General features: G+C 47.6%; 1 protein-coding gene across 5 annotated transcripts in view; it reads right to left on the bottom strand.

Moving 5' to 3' along the window:
• The window catches only part of LOC138304355 (serine/arginine repetitive matrix protein 2-like), a 735,752-nt gene that overhangs the window by 323,113 nt on the left and 386,114 nt on the right, over window positions 1-26,525 (bottom strand). For all 5 annotated transcript variants that reach the window (XM_069244334.1, XM_069244333.1, XM_069244336.1 and 2 more), the window contains exon 8: window positions 4,776-4,826. In XM_069244334.1, coding sequence (XP_069100435.1) covers window positions 4,776-4,826 — 51 coding nt within the window. The remainder of the gene's footprint in view (window positions 1-4,775; window positions 4,827-26,525) is intronic.

Raw genomic sequence — 26,525 nt, 5'->3', positions numbered from 1 at the left:
TTGGATCTGCGAAAAGATTTAGTCCTGTCCAAATAGAATTTAACACCTTTTAATGTCTAAAGAGTGCAAAACTCTCAGCAGGAGTTGACGGATCTGGAAAAAATGTCTTGAAAATGAAGTCCTCATTCAGACGAAAATCCGAAGGGACCTGTGGGATAAAATGCACAAGATTAGTCTGTCCTGTATGATATGTAAAAATGTCTCTTGTATGGAAAGAGCCTGTATCTCACTGACTTGTCTGGCAGATGTGAGGGCCACAAGTAGGGTAACTTTCCAGAAGAGGAATTAGAGAAGCTCGATTCGTCTGCTCAAATGGGTGCTTCATCAGTTGCGCAAGAACAATATTCAGATTCCACGAGGGAGGAGGTGGTCTGAATGGAGCAAAGACTCTGAAAAGTCCTTTCAGGAATCGTTTCACCAGTCTAGAGGACCATAACAAGGTGAAGCGTCTGAACGCCTGTCCGATGCAATCGCTGCACCATTAGTGGAATTCACAAGTCACGATTGTGATAAATGCAGTTAATAAGGCAATATTTGCTCCATGATCACGAAAGAGGATTGATTTGCTGTCAGTGACACCACAAAGCCTTTTCTACTTACAAGAGCAAGCCTTATGGTGCTAGCTGCTCTGGCCTTGGACAGAATGTCTCTGCCCTCCTGTGGAATATTTAAATGTGCAAATTCCCTGTGCTCAGGAGCCATGCTGATAATCACATCGACGGAGGATCCTGATGCAATATCTGCCCCCTGCACATTGTCAGCAAGTGAGGAGATGGTTTGAGTGGGATGTGAGGCTTCACTGACAGAGGATGAAGCTCTGCAAACCAATGTTGGTGAGGCCAGCAAGGAGCTAAGAGTGCACGGTTTCCTCTTCATCTTTGTCAGGACTCTTGGGATCAATGGTATTGGAGGAAATATGTATGCAAAGATTCTCGACGAAGCTATGGAAAACGCATTCCCCCATGATCCCCCTTTGGTGATGCCAGCTTGCCAAGTATTGGCATTTGGCGTTCAACCTGCTGGAATTTGGTCGTTCCCCACTGGGGAAAAAAATGTGGTAGACAGTGGACTGGGTCAATTCCCATTCATGACACCTCAATTTTTGCCTGCTGAGCGAGTCCGCTATCTTGTTCTGTATACCTGGAAGGTGCACCGCTGTGAGCCTGATGTTTTTTGCTGTGACGCCAAGTTCAATATTATTTGAGCTTCCCTGGAGAGTATAAGATCTTGTGCCTCCCTGTTTGTTGAGGTAATGCATCGTAGTGGTGTTGTCCGTTCTTATTACCACCTCCGGTCTGGCAATCTTTAGGAGAAAAGCCTGTTATGGCAGATAAACTGCTTTGAGCTCCAGCACATTGATGTGCATTGTCCTCAACTCTAGTGGCCACCTGCCACTTACTCGTAGGGTCTTGCAAAACAGCTCCCCAACCTTCAAGGGAAGCGTTTGTGGTGATAGTCCAAGGTGCTGGGCGATGGAGAAACGTTAGGCTGACAGATGTTTCCGAGACCACCATACCAGAGCTTGGACTATTGCTGGTGTTAGGTTTATCTGATCTATGAAGCATCCTGAAACCTGGAGCCATTGTAGATTGAGCTGCTCTCGCAGGGGCCGCATCTTGAGCCTGCAGAGAGGAATAAGAGGTATGCATGATGACATCATGGCCAGTAAAGTTTTGAAGAGGCGAACTGAAATGTAGACCTTTCTCTGACTTTGCTAGAGCCAACATTTTTTGTTGTCTCTCCACAGTGGGACATGCAATGGTGGAATGAGTGTCCAGTTTTGCTCCTAAAAAGGTGATCTTGCATGAAGGTAGGGTTTGGATTTCTCCCAGTTGAGGGTCAGGCCTAAGCTGTTGAGCAAGGAAATGCACTTTCTTGTTGACCTGCGCGCTCCTGCGTGTTTGCCTTTATCAGCCAATCATCTAGAAATGGGAATACCAGATGTCTTCTCCTCAGAAAGGCTGCAATCGGTGCTAGGCACTTCTTAAATAACCTGGGAGCTGACTTTAGGTGAAAAGGGAGTACTCAAAATTAAAAATGTCTTCCGGCTACCATGAATCTCAGGTATTGTCTGTGGGCTGGGTGAATGGGGATGTGGAAACTATGCATCCTTTAGGTCTAGTGTAGACCTAAAATCTCCCTGGTTCAATCACAGAAGGACGCCCTGTAGGCTTACCATATGAAAGGGTTGTTTTTTCAAGTAGGCATTTAATTCTCTGAGGTCGAGGATCGGCCTCCAGTCCTACTTTTTGCAAATGAGAAAGAACCTTGAATAAAAACCCCTTCCTAGTGATGGAGGTACTCTCTCCATTGCTCCTTTGAGCAGCATTTTGTTGATCTCCCTTTTCAGTTGCTGCAGCCGCAAGCTGACAAAACGCAGTCGTGGCTAGAGCCATAGAACAATCTATCAGTTCCGCTGATGTACGCACTCCCTCATATAACGTAGTCTTCGCCTCCGACTTAACTTCCTCCGGCAGCTGGTCAATATGTGGGGCGATGTCTGCCCATAGTTGTCTGTCATATCTGGCTAACACTGCCAGAGAGTTAGCCACTCTTGTAACGAGGCTAGCCATTGACGAAAACCTCTTTCCAATATTGTCCAACCGTCTACCCTCCTTTTCCGGAAGTGCGGAAATAAGAGCAGAGGGATTTTTGGACCTTCTCTGTGCCGCCTGAGCGACCACTGAATCTGGATGAGGGTGACCAGTTAGACATGCTGGGGCATACTCCAGTGCTTTGTACTTTGTCTATTAGAGGAAGTACAGCAGTGACCGTAGCAGGATTGCGCATGACTTTCAACCCCTCTTCCCATAGGAAGTTGACTAATGGTATGGAACGTACAGATTTCTGGAATGGCTCCTTAAAATCATAAGAAGCAATCTGTTTGCTTGGACAGCATTGGAAGAGCAAACCGCTTAGTCACTCTCTTTAGGAAATTATGGAATCCCCCTATGTCATCTGGAGGGGAATCCACTTTCAGCTGAGGAGGAGCAGGAATAACATTTGTCCTACTCAGACAGTGTTAAGGAGTTCTCCTTCTTGATCACCTTCCGAAACATCAGTGTCCCGTGGCATGGCCATAGCCGGCATGGCCACATTTGCTAGCGGCAAAGAAGTTGGCCTCTAACGTGGAGTGGTAACCCTTGAAACGGGCAACAAAGGAGGTTGTCTGTTCCTGAGGTGGAAAAGGCTTTCTGTAATCAGCAAGCATTGCTCGTAGATCAGGCAGCAAACAGCTTGGCATGTATGCCTCCTCCTGGTATGCCCGATCCCCTACATAATACTGCGGGTCATTGGTCTCGCCATACTCATCCTCCTATTGATACTTCACATTTAACTGAGGGGCTATGTGCTGTTCCAAATAGTCCCTCTTCGTCTGATTCATCATCCCCCTCCAGCAGATGTACATGCATGAGAGGGGTTACCTGACTAGGTGAAGTATGCTATGTGGTAAGTTCTTTCTGGCTTCTGTGCCGTTTTTCAGTCACTACCGGCGCAGATATAGCCTTTATTGACGGTGGAGTTGACGACGACGAATGCGTAGAGATCTTAATCGTCGACAGACTTACTGAAAAGTCTACAGTCGAGGTAGTCTAGGATGACGACGGCAATGCGGACACCATCATTACTGGCATCAACGATGAGGACGTGTAGATTCTAGTCGATGAAGTCCTTGATGGTGGGATCCTCGTCGTAGACAATGTCGCCGTCAGGACTGCCGTCGGTGCTGAAAAAGTGGAAGTCAACAGTGAAAAGGCACTCACCAATGTCATCAACGGTACAATCTTTGCCCCAGGAGCAGATTAGGGTCTTTTGAAAGGTGTAGCAGAGACAGATGGAGGAACAGAAGAGGACTTTTTGTGCCTTTCAGAGCTGCTGGCATGACCTCTTTGCCCTTTCTTGGAGAATCTATGAGGTGAAGTGGATGGGCTGCGGCCCTTGTAAGACCCTGAGGTGGTCTTTTTGTGGGCTTTCCTTCATTGCCTTGAAGAAGATCTTGAATGTGATCTAGCCCTTTTTGATGACTTTTTGGATGATGCTGAGGAGTCATCACTATCTGAATCTGAGACTGGATTATCTCTGAACTTAGGTTTGTGCAGCCACATCAACAATCTGCCTTCTCTATCCTTGTCTTTGAAGAAAAGGTACAACAGACCTTACAGTCCTTGGCTGAGTGGTCTGGATAGAGGCAGTATATGTAGTCCTGATGGGGGACTTCAGAGTGTAGTCTCTTTTTGCCACACGTCTTGCAGGGTCTGAATAAACCCTTATTTTCCTCGCCAGACATGCTGTAGGGCTTACCCTCAATCAGTCAAAAAAAAGTTTATCACAAGAAAATCAGCTTAAAGCTAATCCAAAAGTGTGAAGAAAGCAGAGCTCTAAGGAGACTCCCTAGCACGACGTGTGGCAGAAAATCTGAGGAACTGGAGCTTCTCAGGAGGGTTCTAAAGGGTGGTGTCTTATGATTGGTGGATGCTCAAGTTTGGTCCTTTTCTTAAAGTGACTGATAGACTGTTAAATTAAGAGGCCTAGGGCCCTTAGGTTATATCTATGTCAACACTACTTGATTAAATGTACCGAGGGCTCCCATCTCGATGATGGGGAATGATTCAAGCATGTGAATCTATGAAAGTTCCAATACTGGAGTAAATACAAGATACAATTCCAGACTCAAATTCTGAATTCACATCATGTAAATCTTTAACAGATTCACACTGGAAAATTAAGAATGGTTACTGAAATCAGTTGAAACTGGTGCAGCAAGCACAGCTTACCTTCGTCGCTTCTTCTCTTTACTTTTATGTTTGCCCTTCGGTGTGGGAGACCTGCGGGTATCAATAAACCATTTTAAGAATGTCTGCTCAGAGGGCTTAGGAAAATGTAAAGTAAGCACAGTACTTAAGAATCTAAATCACAGCAACTAATAGTTCTACACTGCTAACTTTGCAGGAAATAACATTACATAGCATCAGGCATCAGTCTGGAACTATAATTTTTTTGTGACTAGTACCCCTTCATGCTGGTAGGTGGCATCGTTCAGCTCTGTGTAGTGATATTATCAGCTCTGTGAAATGTGCTGTGGCTATATAGTCCTGAATCTAAAAATCTGGTAGAAGAGGTGGGAGGATCGTAAGTAATCTGCAGCTAGGTAGAGTCTCTACCAGATAAGGCTACCAAACGGAAGTAACTTTTATATCTAATAGCAACATCTAGCCATAGATACCTTACCTCTGCATAGATATCCAAGCAATACCTCCCAAGAGGTGGGTCTGAAAAACAAATTCACACTAGAAAGTCTGGCAGGACTGACTGGGCAAAGTGCCCATCCTCACGGTCCTAACAAACAAGTTACTTACCTTCAGTAACGCCTTACCCAGGAGAGACTATATCTGGCTGCAGATTGCCAGCCTCCTACACTGCTCACGAAAAAATCTTCTGGATCCAGTCTAATGCCTGGGACAATTCTGTGGTAAGGAGAGTGTATGGTGTAAACCTATAATGTGGCACCGTATACTGAGTCCAGGCAACCCTTCGGGATAGTGTTGGGGCGACCAGATAGGAAAAGCTCTCTAGGTGTAGCTCTGGTGAGCAGCTAAAGCTTATTTAAGAGGAGTGTCAAGTACTTGCAATACCACAATAGTCACTCAGTAACTGTTCACAAGAAAGAACCTCACCAGGTGTTGCAAAAATAAACATTTATTAGAACACTAAAGTTGCTCTACCACTGGTATATCCTCACCTGGAGAAACAGTTGCCTTCCTAAGAAACAAGCATATTGCTATAAATCGTAGATATAACTTGAATTGGGACTCCCACTAACCATCCCTAGCAGCCACAAAGACAAATTTGGCCTTCATTCTAGGCCATGGTCAGCTAGTAGAGCAAAATACTTGTTAACTTCATTATAAATGGAGATGGGAATCAGCAAGGCTCAGATGAGTGGAGTTGGTGGATGGGATTTTAATTGGCTAAGCTACCATGACCCAATTAAACCTTTGGCCTGGTGCCCCCTGTCCATTAACAGTTCCCTACATACAAATAAGAAATGTTGTCAGTGCTTGGTAAACCACAACGTGTAAAAACAAAGGAACAAATTTAGATAGAATTTCCTGGATTAAGGCAGCAGGCATAAAATAAGGTATGGATCACCCATGCTGCATTGACAGTCCTTATGACAACTTCAAAGCCATGATGGCCAAGGTAATTGCCATCATTTGTATCCTGCATACATGTCTACTTAATTAACCTACTATAATGTCTGATCAAAGGAACTGATGCTCATCATTAGAGTCACTTTCAGTACATCCAGGTACATGTGATAGGAATAGTACAACTTGGTCCCTCCAGCAGCTGCCAGTACATGAGGACAGTAGTCATTTTCTGTATGTCTGGTCCCTCCAGGTGCTGTCATTAAAGAACCACAAAACAAATATAGCAAATTATTGTCTATCCTGCGAAGTGTGATCTAGCAGCTGAATATTGGACTTGAATGCTTGATTCTAGGAAGCTGGCTCCCTATATTAGTGCACTAAAATGAAGTACACTGTGCAGGGATTCCAGTGGACCCCAAATTGGTATTGCAGAGTCAAAAGTAGATAGGACTAATGCTCTTTAGGAAGCTGACCTGGTGTGTGGTGGACACCTATGGTGTTACCACCCTATTTCAGGTCCAGGTATCCCCTATTAGCGGACTGTAGGCAGTGTCTAAGAAACCAGTACTCTCTAGAGGTAGCTGTGGATGAGCAGCCAAGACTCATCAAGGAGACATGCAAAGCTTATGCAACACCACTACAGTCGAACAGCATTATCACATGAAAGAACCAGTGTTACAAATATAAACTTTATATTTATATACTAAATATATACTTTATTACAGTAACACGAATACTAATAGGCAGTCTCCCCTACTGGCGGTAAGTAAACACACTAATTACATATACAATAGTAATCAGTAAGAAGGATAAAAACAACAAGCACTGGCAAAAGTATGAGGAAACAGTGCAGGCCCTAGGGGAGGGTTAAACCATACCCTAAATAATGGGAAGTGAGATACAGTCCCACAGCCGAGGATGTGGAATAGTTAGAGGGGAGCGGGAGGAACTATGAACCCAATACGTGAGTACCAGAGTGACCCCTACTAACAAGGAGAGCATAGGTAAGTAAGTGGTTTTCCCCAAAACCAACAGGAGGACTTTGGAGAAGGATTGTGCAAGACCCAGACCAGACTGTAAGAACCCAAAGGTGGATTTTTGCAGAAGAGGACCGAAAGGAAGGGGACCAAGTCTAGTTTGTGATGGAGTGTCCGGTCATGGCAGGAGCCACTACCCACCCTTCTGTTGATGCAGGACCAGGTCAACAGGGGGAAGAAGACAATCTTCTATGCAGCACAGGAGCGGAAATGGAGTCCTGAAGTGATGCAGTTGGTGTCTTCAGGTTGCTGCTGGTCAGTGATGCTGGAGAACCATCAACAAGCCTCGGCAAACACAAAAGAAGACGAGTTGCAAGGCTGAAAAGGCCCAGCAAAGCCCAGGGAGTCAACCCAAAGAGGGGAGTCCGGAGTGACCCTCAGAAATCAAGAGAGTCACCAGAAAAGGAGGCAAGCCCCCCCCCCACCGTAACCCACTGGCAGCAGGCACAACAAGCCGCCATGAGGCCCACTCAGCACACCTGGAGAGGAGTCGCTGGAGCAGCAGAGGAGACTGCGCTCGGCACGAAGAAGTGATGGGCTACATGAAGCCTAAAGATCCCTTGGAGCAAGAGTAAACAAGCCTTGGTAGCTGCAAGAGTTGTGGTGCACAGAGGTACTGTCCTGTAAGGAGAAGCAAGGGCTTCCTGTTTCCCAAGCTGCACAGCTGGCAGAGAGAACCAAGGGAACACTCCAGACCACCTGTGATGCAGGATAAATTCAGTTCTGGAGGGGAGCAGATCCATGCAGGCCGTCGTCGTTGCAGTTTGTGCCTGCAGATGCAGGGGAGTGACTCCATGCTATGGGAGATTCCATCTTCTTGGTGCAGTCTGGAATCTCATCTACCTCAGAGGATGCACAGCCAGGGAAATGTTGCAGTTGCTGGAAGGAGCCGGAGCAACAATGTTGCAAAGCGGAGTCGCTGAAGTTGCAGATTGTCCGTTCCTGAAGAGTCCAATTGTGTTTCCAGTGGCCAGAAGATGAACTAAACGATGCAGAGGAGTCCTGGTGAAATCTTGCACGTCAATTCTGAGGACCCACCCAAGAGGGAGACCCTAAATAGCCCTTAAAGATGGCTTGGTCCTCTACAAAGTTGCCACTTATCAGAAGGGGGTCGTGATGTCACCTATCTGACATGGCCACTCATGCTTACAGTGGTCTCTGCTCATTTTGGATTCAGGATGGCAGAATCAGGTGGCCACCTGAGAGAGCTATGGGCACTACCACTGGGGTGGTGATGGACAGGAGAGTGGTTACTCCTTTCAATTGTCCAGTCTCACACAAGAGCAGGGACCAGGGTTCCCTGGATTGGTGCAAACTCGTTTAAGCAAGGAGGGCACCAAATATGCCCTTCAAAGCGTTACAGTGGCTTGGGGAGGCTACCTCTCTCAAGCCATGTAACACCTATATCAAAGGGCAAGGGTGTTACCTTCCTCTCCCACAGGAAATCCTTTGTTCTGCCTTCCTCTGCCTGAACTGTCAAGCAGCAGGAAGGCAGAAACCTGTCAGAGTGGCAGCAGCACAGGCTGCCCAGAATGCCCGAGAATACTGGTAGGAACAACACTGGGGGTCTTTTAGGGAGCCCCCTCCAGAGTGCATGGAACCATATAACTAATATTGGCAACAGTACTGGGGGATGATTGACACGTTTGATATCAAACATTCCCAGGTTCGGAGTTACCATTATGTAACTGGACAGAGGTAGTGACCTGTGTCCAGTAGACAGGTAAAATAGATTCACTGCACGTACAAAGTCCAGTGTAATGCAGCTGAAGTTCATAGGGGCACCTCTGCTCGTACAGGGCTGCCCTCACACAGGGACCTGCACCCTGCCCTCTGGGCTAGGAGGGTGCACCATGGGGTGACTTAGTGACCTGGTGTAGTGACCTGTAGTGAAAGGGTGCATACACATTTTCACACAGGCTGCAATGGCAGGCCTGCAGACACATTTTGCATGGGCTCCCATGGGTGACGCAATACATGCTGCAGCCCGTGGGGAATTCCTGGTGCCCCAATGCCCTGGGTACCCAAGTGCCATATACTAGGGACTTACAAGGGGCACCAGTAACCAATTGTGGGGTATGCAAAGTCCTAGGCAACCAAATTTCTAGGGAGAGCGCACAATCACTGGGGTCCTGGTTAGTAGGATCCCAGTGAAAAGTGTAAGCATTCTGACAGCAGCCAAAAAGTGGGGATAACCATGCAGAAAAGAGGGTACTTACCTACATGCTCTATTTGTGGAAGTATTGGTTAGCAGTTAGGCTTATCAGAGGTTAGTGCTAGGTGTAGAAAAGGGCCATATTTCTAGCATAGTTACCAGCCACTTTTTGCCTGATCTCAGTGTTTAGACTATAATTCACTGGAATCCTGCTAATCAGGACCCCAGTGTCTATGCTCTACACTCTAAATTTGCTTGCTGGGTAACGTCTTACACCCACAATTGACATACTGGTGCACCTATGTAGTCCATAACATATAGTATTTAAGTACCCAGGGCATTGGTACACCCCTCCCCCACCCTCCGCCCAAGGTTGCAACATGTATTGTGCCACCCATGAGGACCCATGCAAACAGTCTGCAGGTCTGCCACTGCAGCCCGAGTGAAATGTTCCATGCACCCTTTAACCACAGATAGGGCTTCCCCTATATTCTGGTCACTGCACTTGGACACTAAGTCACCCCTCTTCAGCCCAAGGGCAGGGTGCATGTCTCAGAGTGTAAGGATGCCTTGCAGACCCCAGGCCCTGATTTCCTGGGCTTTCTAAGTGTAGGGAAGCCATCTAAAGGTGTGTAGTGGACACTTGTTAACATGAGTGGTCCATCTACATAACAGCTTCCCCGAAGCTAGGCATGTTTGGTATCAAACATGTTGGAATCATGCAACTACACTGATTCCAGTGTTAGTTGCATGATCCCCTGTACTCTGGGGTTCCTTAGATGATTCCCCAGTTCTGCTTGTGTAGCCGTATGCGGTCTAGCTGCAAGACTAGGTTGCTGCTGACCACAGACACTGTTCGGACCTCCTGCTGGCGAGCCTGGTTCAGGCCAGGTAGGCAGAATAAAAGATTTTCTGCAAGGGAGAGGTGTGACAACCTCCCCCGCTATGTATTAGGTGTCTAAGGGATGGGGTGGCCCCTGAGCACCACCACACTGCTTTGAAGGGCACATTTGGTGCCCTCCTTGCATAATCCGGTTTGCACCAGTTCAGGAACCCCCAGTTCACGCTCTGGCACAAAACTGCACAAATGACAGGGGAGTGACCATCCCTCAACTAGGGAAGTAAACAGAGCTATGCCAGGTGGCCACTTGATTATGCCATCTTGGAAACGAGATGGGCAGAGGCCCCTGGGAGCATCTGATTAGTTAGGCCGGGCACATGACGTTCCTGAGCCCCACTGATAGGTGGGTCACTTCAGAGGGTAACCAAACCCTTTTTGGGTTACTTAAGGGCTCCCCCGTGGGTTGGTCCTCAGAATTGTCAAGCAAGACTTTACAATGAACTCTCTGTAAGACATCTTTTGCTCCTGGCCTCTGGAAAGGAAAGAAGTCTGTTTCTGGTGGAAAGGCTCCCATTGCAACATTGTTTCTCCGGATCCTACAAGAATCCTGTAACATCCAAGGCTGTGCATTGTCCCGGGTCACAAGGAGACTGTTTGCACCTTGAAGCAAGAAGGAATCTCCCTTGGAGTGAAGGAGTCAATCCCCGCATCTGCAGGCACCTCAAGACAACATCAACCAGCTGGTGGGGTATGCAGTTCCACAGACATCAAAAGGCTCTGCTTCACAGGTGGTGGGTCTGTGGCTTTCTCTGGGTCCTGGTTGTCTTCTGACAAACATGGGAGACTGTGGGCCCCTGCTCCTGCCACTGGACTGGAACCCCTGAGCAGCGCGACAGTTACACTTGCCCAGGCTTGTTGACTCTTCCTCCAGTAACTCAGACATCAAGAAGCCCTGGCCTCCAGCCCTCTGCAACTCAAAGATCAGTCCCTGTCCTGCAAATCCTGCAACTTGGGATTTTTTCTGCTGCTGTGGCCTCCATGTGACTGTGTTCATGACATGTGGGTCACTCATGGGGGCTCCAACGACTTCTGCTGGTCTTCCTGGTTGCCAAGGACCAGCCCTGACTCCCCCTCAAGGATAGTCTCTCCTGGGCTGTGCTGGTCCCCATAACTCTGCAAACTGCTCTTCAGCTCCTGCTCACATTTACCAGTGCTTGTTGGTGACCTGGCTGATCCCTGACCATCCTACAATCAGGCAACCGTTGAGGGACAGCTCGTAGCCGACTCCTGGGATTTTCTGCAGCTCCTGGACCCCACAGCTGGACTTCTTCCTCCACCCACTTGCAGGAACTTCACCTCTCGGAGGGTGGGCATTGTCACCTGGGCACCTTCAAGGGGGCTGGACTTTACCCTCTTTCTTTACAGGTTCTCTACATCCGCAATCCATTCCTGTGTTGCGCCGACCTGGTCCACAGATCATGACATCAGCTGAACAATCTGAAAATTGCACTAATGTCAGTCTCCCTTCGCCCCTCTGCATCTGGGTCCCCTGGTGAAGGTGTACCTGTCTTCTGGGTATCCTCAGGCCACGCTCCATCCTTCCTCTTGTCTATTGTTTTCTCGGGGTCCACTGTCAAGGGTCCAGAATCCCACAAACTCCAACCAATACTCCCAGTGTTAGCGTACGGGACGAATGAAACTACCTTGCACCTGCTCACAGGGGACACTACCTTTACTTACCTCTGGTGTTTCTATCTACCTTCCACCCTTAGCTACCTACCACACTTACCTTAGTTGGGTTCACTATTTCAGATTCCACTTTCTTAGTATATGGCTTGCGACCCGCTGTCTGACTACTGTGGTAGTGCTTTATATACCTCATGGATAAGCTTCAGCTGCTTCTCGTAGGTACCCCCAGAGAGCTTTTGCTATCTGGACACCTATTCACTATCAATAAGGGTTGCCTGGACTCAGTGGCCAGGAACAAAGCCTGTACTGGGTGGAGGTGCTTCTCACCACCCCCTTTTTTTTGCAGGAACTGTAACACTTGTTGGTGAGCCTCAAAGGCTCATGTCTTATGTTACAGCAACCCAGGGCATCCCAGCTAGTGGAGATGCCCGCCCCTCCGGCCACTGCCCCCAGTTTTGGCAGCAAGGCTGGAGGAGATAATAAGAAAAAAAAAAGGAGGTGTCACCCACCAGTTCGGACAGCCCCTAAGGTGTCCACAGCTAAGGTGAAACCTGCCTTTAGAAATCCTCCATCTTGAGATTGGAGGATTCCCCCAATAGGTACTCCTCATTCTTCCCGCCGGAAACGTGAGACTTCACCCTCTGCACCCAACGCCCCCGGCTTGAGCTCTAGAAACCAACACTACAGGGAGGACTCCCAGGCGACTGCGACCTCGTGAGTAACCCGAGACGACTCCCCTAGACCCTCACAGCAACGCATGCAGAAGAGAATCCAGAGGCCCCCCCGACCACGACTGCCTGTAACAAGGAATCCGACGCCTGGACCGTGCACTGCACCCGCAGCCACCAGGAACAGAAGGAATTGGACATCAGTGCATGAGTGACCATCAGGTGACCCTCTGCCTAGCCCAGTTGGTGGCTGGCCCAAGAAGCCCCCCCCCCTGTGCCCTGCCTGCACCGTTGGAGTGACCCCCGGGTCCCTCCTTTGATTGCTATCACTAATCCGATGCCTGCTTTGCACACCGCACCCGGCCGCTGCTGTGCCGCTGAGGGTGTGTTTTATGTGCCTACTTGTGTCCCCCCCACAGTGCTCTACAAAACCCCCCTAGTCTGCCTTCTGAAGACACAGGTACTTACCTGCTGGCAGAAGGGAACCAGAGCACCCCTGTTCTTCATAGGCACCTATGTGTTTTTGGCCCCTCTGACCTCTGCACCTGACCGGTCCTGTGCTGCTGGTGTGGTAACTTTGGGGTTGCCTTGAACCCCCAATAGTGGGCTGCCTATGCCCAGGAACTTAGACTTGTAAGTGTCTTACTTACCTGACAAACTAACCATTACTTACCTCCCCCAGGAACTGTTGATTTTTGCACCGTGTCCACTTTTAAAATAGCTTATTGCCATTTTAACAAAAACTGTATGTTACTGCTCTAATTCAAAGTTCCTAACTTACCTTTGTGGAGGTGAGGGGTCCCTTAGGGTGGCACAACATATGCTGCAGCCCTTAGGGGCCTTCCCTGGTCACAAGGCCTTTGGTACCACTGGTATCTTTTACAAGGGACTTATCTGTGTGCCAAGGGTGTGCCAATTGTGGAAACAATGGTACATTTTAAGGGAAAGAACACTGGTGCTGGTGCCTGGTTAGCAGGGTCCCAGCACACTTCTCAGTCAAGCCAGTATCAGGCAAAACAAAAGTGGGGGTAATTGCAACAGGGAGCCATTTCCTTACAGTTGGCTTCTTATTTAACAGGTCTGCTGTGCTCTGGAGATCTTGATCTCTGTCGAAGGCAGACAGTCCTCCTAAAGCTGTGGAGGTCGCTAGGCTGCAGGATAGGTCATCTTTTGGTGCAGGATCTTTAAGGGCTGTAGACAGGCTGGTAGAGCAGGAGCCAAGTCAGCTGGTGTTCAACGTCTTCTCTGCTAATGACACTGTAGTGTCCGTCTTTTCTTAGGTTGTAAGGAATCTGAGTTCTAGGGTTCAGGGAGTTCAAGATGTTATCCAATGGGCTTCTCACCTTTAGGGTGACTACACCCTTTTTATGACCACTTCCGTTGCGAAGTGGGCATAACCCTAACCCTAGTGGCCAACAAGGTAGTGTCCATTTCAGCTCATCCACCTTAGGGCTGGGACTGGCATGAAGTGGGTATACCGCCTAAGCTATCTAATTTTCCCGCCAGTCCTGCAGAAAAAGGCTGCGTCAAGAACTGGGGGTCGGCCTTCTTTAGTATTTGGATAGGCCTGGGTTGCATTATAAAGGCAGCAAGGTCTTTGAAGCTCACCACCCTGGAATATCCATCCTAACTGGACGAGATGTTAGCACCTCGGCCCAGAGCAGGCCTTTTTCTGAGCCCTCAAGAAAGTTGGCTCTGACCTCAGGGGGCCAGAACTCTGTCTAACGTGGTTGGGCTAGTTTTGACCAGTCAGTGTCATTGCTTGAAGTTGGTAGGTTTTCAGGGGGCACCTCTAGGATGGTGTCAGTGAGGGTTTATTAATATGAGATGTTTGATACCAAACATCCCTGTCTTCAGTGAAGCCAACATGTAGCTGGGGAACTCGTAATGACCACTGTCCAGCACATGTACTTAAAACGGCTTCCCGGTTCACATACTACGCTTGAGAATCGGACATAGCAATGGCATTCCTGCTCATTAAGGTATGCCCTCACATGTGGTACAAGTTACTTACCTTTGGTTACTATATATCTGGTAGAGACATATTCTAGTTGCAGATTCCTTACCTTTGAATTTCCCCAGGCGTCAGACTGGATCCAGAGATTTTACTTCCAGCCTCTGCGCGCCAGAGGCAATGTACTGACTTGGGCTCCCTCCATGGACCTCAACAACCCTGCAAAATGTCCTGCACCTCATACATTCCAAAAGGTAAGGATACCATGTATGGACACGGCATGGATTTTAAAAAGGGTATGCTACCATGGGAGTGTCAGGTAAAACAGGCCTGCATAACTGAACTACCATACAGATGCCACCAAATGACAAACACTATGTAGTCTGATCTGGTGGAGGGTGCACTAGATCTAACCCACTTCCATTTTAGGCTGCACAATACTGCAGAACACTGACCGAATCAAAAAGAAATTGTGACCTAGCAAGCTAAGTCAAGTCAGTCAAGGAAAAAAGTAACACAGTTCAGAAACTTTTAACAAGGCACTTTTCCAAACCGTGATGGGATTTCTGTCTCTCAACTGCCATATAAATGCATTAATTATTGATTGCTGTATTATTTAGTAATCCTATGTTTTGATTATTTTCAGTTTGTTCTGTGTGAATGTACATATAGTTAAAAACACAATGTGTGTAAAAGTAAAGTTTTTTTGAGGTGATGACCATATTCTTAGCCCTTCCAAGTCTTCAGTCTTACAAATGGGATTTCATGTAGGGACAGAACCAACCTCAAAACAGCAGCTTTTCTGCAAGTCCAATCTTGCACTCCAGCATACCATATTTCAGTCACTCAATGGAGTCCATTTACAAATAGAGATTTTGATATCAGAGGATGGAAATCAACAGTGGTTTTAGCAAGGAATTTGGTAAGTAGTGTAGCTAAAAAGGTGTTGTAAAGCAAATATGCCAGGCAGAGAGGTGAAGTAGAGTGCAGTACACTGGTCAATCCCAACACTAGATCTTCCCAGTACCTTCCACAAGTACCTGTTGCCTCGTGAGGCACTCCTGTAGTGGGCGCATGTGCAACCTGGCATATTATGCTATGCAGGAAGCCATTACCCTCAGTTGTTTTACTGGTTTTACAATAATTATATACTATCTGAAAGAGAGCTGTCGGGATGCCATCACCTTCATTTCTTTGGGGTATCATTTTCCTGATTCAGCTTTTAGAATGGAGCCTATGAAGGTATATCCAAGGTTTGAATGTTTGACATCTTGATGTTGAACCATAGCCTGCTGTGTTTGTGCACACCGCAGGCATGGTCACTTGCAGCTGCTCTTGACTAGCCAGTCGTCCAGGTATGGAAACATTTATGTGGTCTTTGTAGGTGTACTTCTACTACTGGCAAGCATTTTGAGAACACCTGAGAAGCCATAGTGACGCTGAACACTAACACCCTTAACTGGTAGTGTTGTCAATTTAACACAGATTAAAGGATAGGGTTGTAAAAATATCAATTATTCAGACACAGCCCAGACATTAAGAAGCCTTGGTGGAACCGTAAGATGATGTACTGCAGGATAACCATGTTAAAGTGTTTAGAAAGTACAAAGGTCTACTATCAGCTGGAGAGATGCTTCCTTCATGGTAAATGAGGAAGTAGCAGGAGTAAACCACTTTGCCTCTTTGGGCACAGTGTGTTGGTTCGATAGTAACCTTGGTAAGCAGTATACGAACAACTTCCTAGGTGAGATCTGAGCTGAGGACATGGTGGCAGAGTGGGATACTGGGTGGCTCGGTGTGGCATTTGAGACAGTATACTTTGTGTGCAATAGTGAATATCCATGGATTTTAAGGGATATAGTTCCACTGAGAAGAAAAAATAAGTTGCCGACAGGTGATGCACGATTGTGGGGAGGGGTGAAGATGCTGCTTATCACACTGCTTATCATATGAGGTACTTCAACTGGAGCCACCTCTGCCACAGCCGTTACCTCTGTGGACACCCTCTGGAAGGTCTATGTCTGCTGGAGGCCTTGAAAAGGCTACTGGTAAGGTGTTCCTTGACCAGAGATCACACCATTAATGCCATCCCTTCTCTGTCTGCAAAAAAGGCAGGGCGGTTCACTAAGGGATTGCATGGTACCCATTGGATTTACCTAATGTTTGAGCCTTTTTTGATTTTCCTGAGCATCCAGTGCACCTGAAGACTGAACAGATGCTCGCTGTCAAAAGGTGCATAAAGGGAGTGCTGATGCACCTTAGTGGTGTCCTATCTCTGGTCGAGGGAGGCTTTAATAGATTAGATGCTGGTGGCAGCATAGCTGTTGATTTTGACTTCATACAGGTCATTATAGGGCCTTGAAGTCTTAAGTCCTTGTGGACCTGAATGAAATTATCTTCTATGGCTAAAAACTGAAATTCAGTGATTTATCTGAAGAGGTGACTGCTATTAAGAAGGCCACCTTCAATGACAACAACTGCAGAGCACAGGAGTGAATGGACTCAGTGTGGAATCGTGATATGTTTGAGACCTACATTTAAGTTCAAGACAGGAGCTGGGTCTTTTGGGAGGTATAATCTTTTTTTGGGCCCTTCTTGAAAGCTTTGATCACATGGATTTTAACAAGCACCGGCAGGCCAAAAGGTTTCGTCTTTGTTTTTTTTCTTTTGCAGTCTATCTTTCTAAATGGATTATGAATATTAAAAAAAGGTTACAATGTCTTTTAAGTTTGATAAACTGTTAATAGGTCCCTCTGTAATAATGTGTTGAATTAATATCACAGGGCTAAAAACTCATAATTTGTGCCATGTTTAATATGCTCTGTGTTAAAGTATAGTAATCTGCAGTTAAAGAGCCAATGCACCTGCTCCACCATTCAAATCATGCCCCTTTTAGCTGCAAAGTAACCACAACTGGGACTACCTGTTTAGTAGTAAAATTAAGCAACATTTGGAGGTTAGAGGAGGTATGACAACATTTGGCTCCAGTGCCACTACACCAGCTGCACTATTAAAATAATAACCTTACTGGCTGTAAAACAACTGCACTTGTGACTGCCTGTTTGTCTCTAGTCGGGTTCCTAGAGCTTTTGGGCATGGTCCCACTGCACCTCCTGCACCATTCAAATCATGACCCTAATACCTGCAAGGTAAACTGCATTGGTTACTGCCTGCTTAGTAGTGAATTATTGTGATATTTGGTGCTTATATGAAATAGGACAACTTTTGGCTCCGGTGCCACTGCAGTTGCTGCACCATTCAAATCATGACCATGTTGCCTGCAAGGTAACTGCACTTGTGACTGCCTGCTTAGTCGTAAAATATAGAAATATTTGTTGCCAAGAGGGGTTCCTAGAGCTTTTTATCCCAGTGTCACTGCACCTGCTGCAACAATGGAAGCATATGCCCAGAGCCCGCTACACAATTGCACTTGTGACTGAATGTTTAGTAGTAAAATAAAGCTATATTTGCTTTTTAGGAGTTCTGACAACTTTTGGGCCTGGTGCCACTGCACTTATTGCACCATTCAAATCATGACCCTAGTGCCTGCAAGATAACTATACTTGTGACTGCCCATTTATTAGTAAAATAAAATATAGCAATATTTGGAGCTCAGAGGAGTTCTGCACACTTTTGGCTCCAGTGCCAGTGAACATGCTGCTCCATTCAAATCATGACCATATTTCCTGCAAGGTAACTGCACTTGTGACTGTCTGTTTGGTAGTAGCACGATAAAGCAATATTTGGTGTTCAGAGGAGTTCCTAGAGCTTCTGACTCCGGTGCCGCTGCAACTGCTGCACAATTAAATTATGACTTACTGCCTGCAAGATAACTGCACCTGTGACATCCTGTTTAGCAAAATGTAGTAATCATTTGTGTTTAATGGGGTTCCTAGAGCTTTTGGCCACGGTGTCACTGCACCTGCTACCCCTTTAATATCAACTCCTATCACCTGCAAGATAACTGCACTTGTGACCTTCTGTTTAGTAGTAAAAATTTAGCACCAATCTGTTTAGAGGGGTTCTGGCACCTGTGGCCCCCAGTTTCATTGCACCTGCTGCACCAGACAAATCATTACCCAATTGCCTGCAAGGTAACTGCACTTGCGACTGCCTGTTTAGTTGTAAAATATAGCAGTATTGTGTGTTTAGGCAGAAAGCCTACTAGATGCCAGAGAATTTAAATAAATAGTGGGGGTGGTGGCTCCCAACCAGTAAGGGCATGGTTATGCCCCTCCCTCAACTGAAGGGGGTAACAGTCTTTCAGCTAGCCTCTAACCCCCAACCCCACACACTAGAAGATCTTATCCCAACTGAAAGCAAGAGGACATTTGATTATTTTGGGTTTTGATTTTTCATTTGGGCCAGGAGCCTGGCGTACTCTCACAATCATCACACTTGGAATGGGGAGGGCTGCTCTTTTTGGACTTTGGGACGCTGGCATCTAGAAAAATTTACGAGACTTACACATCTGAAAACTAGACATCTGGTTGAGTCCAGGGTGGTGTGCTTCACATGCACAGCTCACCATTGTCTTACCCAGAATACCCTATAAACCTCCAACTTTGTTTGAAATCACACATTTTCCCATTTTTGTGAGGGAACCTGCAGGTATCTCCTACCACCCAGCATTGTCACATCTATACCAATAAAAATTCTGCCCCACTTGTCAGCCTACAAAAGTATTTTTTTCAAACTGCCCTCCTGGACCTGCTTTGGTTCCCCCTCAATTTCAACATGTTTCTGGCTCTTCCCTGTCACAGGCACTTGACCCACCTATAAAAGTGAGGTATAATTTTTATCAGGAGACTGATGGGAACGTTTGGTGGTACGAAATTTGTACCGGTGTGGTGAAACCACACAAATGTGGAGAATGTGAATTCTGTAAGCTACATTTGAGATTTGCTGAGGATTCTGGGTAAGAAAACACTAGGGGATTCATGCAAGTCACACCTCCTTGGACTTCCTTGGGTGTCTAGTTTTGGTAGGTTTCCCACAGCTGCCCCCCCCCCCGCCCCCTTCACCCCTCCTGCAAAAACAGGTAGTTTTGTAGATGATAATTTTGATGTGTCCACGTAGTGCTTTGGGGCATTTCCTGTTGAGGACACTAGGCCTACCCACACATGCGAGGTACCATTTTTATCCAGAGACTTAGGGGAATGCTGGGTGGAAGAAATGTGTGGGTCCACTCAGATTCCAGAACTTTTCATCGCCGAAATGTTAGGAGAAAAAAGGTTTTTTTGTTGGTTTGTTTTTTTGCCAAATACTGAGGTTTGCAGAGGATGAAAATTAGTTACTTACCTGTAACTGTAGTTCTCCAGTATTGGAATCTTTCATAAATTCACATGCTTGAATCATTCCCCATCATCGCGATGGGAGTCCCGGTACATCAAAATAGCAATATATAAGCAACTGCAATGAATAAAGGCCCAAAGGCTTTCACTTTAGTAGGCTATCCTTGTCTCTAGGAGTACAATTGACCAAAGCAAGTCCCAGCCAAACAGGCTTCCTCTCCCTCTAGAACCCTCCTGTGAGAAGTTCCTTTCCCTCAGATTTTCCCAAAGCAAGAGTGACAGTATCTGAAGACAGGTAACGGTGAGCTTCCCAGGGGAGGAGGGAGGTCGCATGTGAATCTATGAAAGATACCAATACTGGAGAACTAAAGTTACAGGTAAGTAACAAATTTTCTTACTCCAGTATTGGAACATTCATAGATTCACATGCTTGAACCAGAATAGCAAGCATTAAATAAAGCACATTGTATAGTATGTACCCACACATACCCTCTCTCTCAGCCCGCCAACCCTCTCTCTCAGCCCGCCAACCCTCTCTCTCAGCCCGCCAACCCTCTCTCTCAGCCCGCCAACCCTCTCTCTCAGCCCGCCAACCCTCTCTCTCAGCCCGCCAACCCTCTCTCTCAGCCCGCCAACCCTCTCTCTCAGCCCGCCAACCCTCTCTCTCAGCCCGCCAACCCTCTCTCTCAGCCCGCCAACCCTCTCTCTCAGCCCGCCAACCCTCTCTCTCAGCCCGCCAACCCTCTCTCTCAGCCCGCCAACCCTCTCTCTCAGCCCGCCAACCCTCTCTCTCAGCCCGCCAACCCTCTCTCTCAGCCCGCCATCCCTCTCTCTCAGCCCGCCATCCCTCTCTCTCAGCCCGCCATCCCTCTCTCTCAGCCAGCCATCCCTCTCTCTCAGCCATCCCTCTCTCTCAGCCATCCCTCTCTCTCAGCCATCCCTCTCTCTCAGCCATCCCTCTCTCTCAGCCATCCCTCTCTCTCAGCCATCCCTCTCTCTCAGCCATCCCTCTCTCTCAGCCATCCCTCTCTCTCAGCCATCCCTCTCTCTCAGCCATCCCTCTCTCTCAGCCATCCCTCTCTCTCAGCCATCCCTCTCTCTCAGCCATCCCTCTCTCTCAGCCATCCCTCTCTCTCAGCCATCCCTCTCTCTCAGCCATCCCTCTCTCTCAGCCATCCCTCTCTCTCAGCCATCCCTCTCTCTCAGCCATCCCTCTCTCTCAGCCATCCCTCTCTCTCAGCCATCCCTCTCTCTCAGCCATCCCTCTCTCTCAGCCATCCCTCTCTCTCAGCCATCCCTCTCTCTCAGCCATCCCTCTCTCTCAGCCATCCCTCTCTCTCAGCCATCCCTCTCTCTCAGCCATCCCTCTCTCTCAGCCATCCCTCTCTCTCAGCCATCCCTCTCTCTCAGCCATCCCTCTCTCTCAGCCATCCCTCTCTCTCAGCCATCCCTCTCTCTCAGCCATCCCTCTCTCTCAGCCATCCCTCTCTCTCAGCCATCCCTCTCTCTCAGCCATCCCTCTCTCTCAGCCATCCCTCTCTCTCAGCCATCCCTCTCTCTCAGCCATCCCTCTCTCTCAGCCATCCCTCTCTCTCAGCCATCCCTCTCTCTCAGCCATCCCTCTCTCTCAGCCATCCCTCTCTCTCAGCCATCCCTCTCTCTCAGCCATCCCTCTCTCTCAGCTAGCTATCCCTCAGCTATAACCAGAATCACTGAAGAAACATGATAATGCAGAAGAGAAAATACAGGGAGTGCAGAATTATTAGGCAAATGAGTATTTTGACCACATCATCCTCTTTATGCATGTTGTCTTACTCCAAGCTGTATAGGCTCGAAAGCCTACTACCAATTAAGCATATTAGGTGATGTGCATCTCTGTAATGAGAAGGGGTGTGGTCTAATGACATCAACACCCTATATCAGGTGTGCATAATTATTAGGCAACTTCCTTTCCTTTGGCAAAATGGGTCAAAAGAAGGACTTGACAGGCTCAGAAAAGTCAAAAATAGTGAGATATCTTGCAGAGGGATGCAGCACTCTTAAAATTGCAAAGCTTCTGAAGCGTGATCATCGAACAATCAAGCGTTTCATTCAAAATAGTCAACAGGGTCGCAAGAAGCGTGTGGAAAAACCAAGGCGCAAAATAACTGCCCATGAACTGAGAAAAGTCAAGCGTGCAGCTGCCACGATGCCACTTGCCACCAGTTTGGCCATATTTCAGAGCTGCAACATCACTGGAGTGCCCAAAAGCACAAGGTGTGCAATACTCAGAGACATGGCCAAGGTAAGAAAGGCTGAAAGACGACCACCACTGAACAAGACACACAAGCTGAAACGTCAAGACTGGGCCAAGAAATATCTCAAGACTGATTTTTCTAAGGTTTTATGGACTGATGAAATGAGAGTGAGTCTTGATGGGCCAGATGGATGGGCCCGTGGCTGGATTGGTAAAGGGCAGAGAGCTCCAGTCCGACTCAGACGCCAGCAAGGTGGAGGTGGAGTACTGGTTTGGGCTGGTATCATCAAAGATGAGCTTGTGGGGCCTTTTCGGGTTGAGGATGGAGTCAAGCTCAACTCCCAGTCCTACTGCCAGTTCCTGGAAGACACCTTCTTCAAGCAGTGGTACAGGAAGAAGTCTGCATCCTTCAAGAAAAACATGATTTTCATGCAGGACAATGCTCCATCACACGCGTCCAAGTACTCCACAGCGTGGCTGGCAAGAAAGGGAATAAAAGAAGGAAATCTAATGACATGGCCTCCTTGTTCACCTGATCTGAACCCCATTGAGAACCTGTGGTCCATCATCAAATGTGAGATTTACAAGGAGGGAAAACAGTACACCTCTCTGAACAGTGTCTGGGAGGCTGTAGTTGCTGCTGCACGCAATGTTGATGGTGAACAGATCAAAACCCTGACAGAATCCATGGATGGCAGGCTTTTGAGTGTCCTTGCAAAGAAAGGTGGCTATATTGGTCACTGATTTGTTTTTGTTTTGTTTTTGAATGTCAGAAATGTATATTTGTGAATGTTGAGATGTTATATTGGTTTCACTGGTAATAATAAATAATTGAAATGGGTATATATTTGTTTTTTGTTAAGTTGCCTAATAATTATGCACAGTAATAGTCACCTGCACACACAGATATCCCCCTAACATAGCTAAAACTAAAAACAAACTAAAAACTACTTCCAAAAATATTCAGCTTTGATATTAATGAGTTTTTTGGGTTCATTGAGAACATGGTTGTTGTTCAATAATAAAATTAATCCTCAAAAATACAACTTGCCTAATAATTCTGCACTACCTGTAGACACTGTAGGGGCATAGTGCTTATGCACATATGCCCTTACCTGTGGTATAGTGCACCCTGCCTTAGGGCTGTAAGGCCTGCTAGAGGGGTGACTTACCTATGCCACAGGCAGTGTGAGGTTGGCATGGCACCCTGAGGGGATGCCATGTCGATTTAGTCATTTTCTCCCCACCAGCGCACACACAAGCTGGCAAAGCAGTGTGTCTGTGCTGAGTGAGGGGTCCCCAGGGTGGCATAAGACATGCTGCAGCCCTTAGAGACCTTCCCTGGCATCAGGGCCCTTGGTACCAGGGGTACCAGTTACAAGGGACTTACCTGGATGCCAGGGTGTGCCAATTGTGGGAACAAAAGTACCTGTTAGGGAAAGAACATTGGTGCTGGGGCCTGGTTAGCAGGCCTCAGCACACTTTCAAATCAAAACTTAGCCTCAGCAAAGGCAAAAAGTCAGGGGGTAACTGTAGGAAGTTGGCTCTGTATGTGCTATTTCAAAGTAAGGAATAGTATGCACAGAGTCCAAGGGTTCCCCTTTGAGGTAAGATAGTGGCAAAAAGAGATAATACTAATGCTCTATTTTGTGGTAGTGTGGTCGAGCAGTAGGTTTATCAAAGGAGTAGTGTTAAGCATTTGTTGTACATACACACAGGCAATAAATGAGGAACACACACAGAGACAAATCCAGCCAATAGGTTTTGTTATAGAAAAATATATTTTCTTAGTTTATTTTAAGAACCACAGGTTCAAATTCTACATGTAATATCTCATTTGAAAGGTATTGCAGGTAAGTACTTTAGGAACTTTGAATCATTACATTAGCATGTATACTTTTTACATAAAACACAAATAGCTGTTTTAAAAGTGGACAGTGCAATTTTCACAGTTCCTGGGGGAGGTAAAGTATTGTTAGGTTTCACAGGTAAGTAAGTCACTTACAGGTTTCAGTTTTGGGTCCAAGGTAGTCCACCGTTGGGGGTTCAGAGCAACCCCAAAGTTACCACACCAGCAGCTCAGGGCCGGTCAGGTGCAGAGGTCAAAGAGGTGCCCAAAACACATAGGCTTCAATGGAGAGAAGGGGGTGCCCCGGTTCTAGTCTGCCAGCAGGTAAGTACCCGCGTCTTCGGAGGGCAGACCAGGGGGGTTTTGTAGGGCACCGGGGGGGACACAAGTCAGCACAAAAAGTACACCCTCAGCAGCGCGGGGGCGGCCGGGTGCAGTGTGCAAACACACGTCGGGTTTTCAATGGTTTTCAATGAGAGACCAAGGGATCTCTTCAGCGGTGCAGGCAGGCAAGGGGGGGGCTCCTCGGGGTAGCCGCCACCTGGGCAAGGGAGAGGGCCTCCTGGGGGTCACTCCTGCACAGAAGTTCCGCTCCTTCAGGTGCTGGGGGCTGCGGTTGCAGGGTCTTTTCCAGCCGTCAGGAAAGGAGAGTTCAGGCAGTCGCGGAAAGGGGGAGCCTCGGGATTCCCTCTGCAGGCGTCGCTGTAGGAGCTCAGGGGGGACAACTTTGGTTACTCACGGTCTTGGAGTCGCCGGAGGGGCCTCCCTGAGGTGTTGGTTCTCCACCAGTCGAGTCGGGGTCGCCGGGTGCAGTGTTGCAAGTCTCACGCTTCTTGCGGGGATCTTTAAATCTGCTTCTTGAAACAAAGTTGCAGTCTTTTTGGAGCAGGGCCGCTGTCCTCGGGAGTTTCTGGTCTTTCTTGAAGCAGGGCAGTCCTCAGAGGATTCAAAGGTCGCTCGTCCCTTGGAAAGCGTAGCTGGAGCAGGTTTCTTTGGAAGGCAGGAGACAGGCCAGTAAGTCTGGGGCCAAAGCAGTTGGTGTCTTCTGTTCTTCCTCTGCAGGGTTTTTTTTTCAGCTCAGCAGTCCTCTTCTTGTAGTTTCAGGAATCTAAATCTTTAGGTTCAGGGGAGCCCTTAAATACTAAATTTAAGGGCGTGTTTAGGTCTGGGGGGTTAGTAGCCAATGGCTACTAGCCCTGAGGGTGGGTACACCCTTTTTGTGCCTCCTCCCAAGGGGAGGGGGCACATCCCTAATCCTATTGGGGGAATCCTCCTTCTACAAGATGGAGGATTTCTAAAAGTCAGAGTCACCTCAGCTCAGGACACCTTAGGGGCTTGTCCTGACTGTCCAGTGACTCCTCCTTTGTTTTTCTCATTATCTCTCCTGGACTTGCCGCCAAAAGTGGGGGCTGTGTCCAGGGGGCGGGTATCTCCACTAGCTGGAGTGCCCTGGGGCATTGTAACACGAAGCTTGAGCCTTTGAAGCTCACTGCTAGGTGTTACTGTTCCTGCAGGGGGGAGGTGTGAAGCACCTCCACCCAGAGCAGGCTTTGTTTCTGTCCTCAGAGAGCACAAAGGCTCTCACCGCATGAGGTCAGACACTTGTCTCTCAGCAGCAGGCTGGCACAGACCAGTCAGTCCTGCACTGAACAATTGGGTAAAATACAGGGGGCATCTCTAAGATGCCCTCTGTGTGCATTTTTTAATAAATCTAACACTGGCATCAGTGTGGGTTTATTATTCTGAGAAGTTTGATACTAAACTTCCCAGTATTCAGTGTAGCCATTATGGAGCTGTGGAGTTCGTTTTTGACAGACTCCCAGACCATATATTCTTATGGCTACCCTGCACTTACAATGTCTAAGGTTTTGCTTAGACACTGTAGGGGCATAGTGCTCATGCACATATGCCCTCACCTGTGGTATAGTGCACCCTGCCTTAGGGCTGTAAGGCCTACTAGAGGGGTGACTTACCTATACCACAGGCAGGGGGAGGTTGGCATGGCACCCTGAGGGGAGTGCCATGTAGACTTAGTCATTTTCTCCCCACCAGCACACACAAGCTGGCAAGCAGTGTGTCTGTGCTGAGTGAGGGGTCCCTAGGGTGGCATAAGACATGCTGCAGCCCTTAGAGACCTTCCCTGGCATCAGGGCCCTTGGTACCAGGGGTACCAGTTACAAGGGACTTACCTAGGTGCCAGGGTTGTGCCAATTGTGGAAACAATGGTACATTTTAGGTGAAAGAACACGGGTGATGGGGCCTGGTTAGCAGGGTCCCAGCACACTTCTCAGTCAAGTCAGCATCAGTATCAGGCAAAAAGTGGGGGGTAACTGCAACAGGGAGCCATTTCTTTACAGTAACCATGCCAAGGAGGCATTTCCTTACACAACCCCCCCCCCCCCCCCACCCCCCAAACGAAAGAGGATGAGACTAACCTTTCCCAAGAGAGTCTTCATTTTCTAAGTTGAAGAACCTGGAAAGGCCATCTGCATTGGCATGGGCAGTCCCAGGTCTGTGTTCCACTATAAAGTCCATTCCCTGTAGAGAGATGGACCACCTCAACAGTTTTGAATATTCACCTTTCATTTGCATCAGCCATCTGAGAGGTCAGTGGTCAGTTTGAACTAGGAAGTGAGTACCAAAGAGGTAT

The sequence above is a fragment of the Pleurodeles waltl genome, chromosome 7, assembly GCF_031143425.1.
Source record: "Pleurodeles waltl isolate 20211129_DDA chromosome 7, aPleWal1.hap1.20221129, whole genome shotgun sequence".
Taxonomy (NCBI): domain Eukaryota; kingdom Metazoa; phylum Chordata; class Amphibia; order Caudata; family Salamandridae; genus Pleurodeles; species Pleurodeles waltl.
This window is presented reverse-complemented; position numbering and strand designations above follow the sequence as displayed.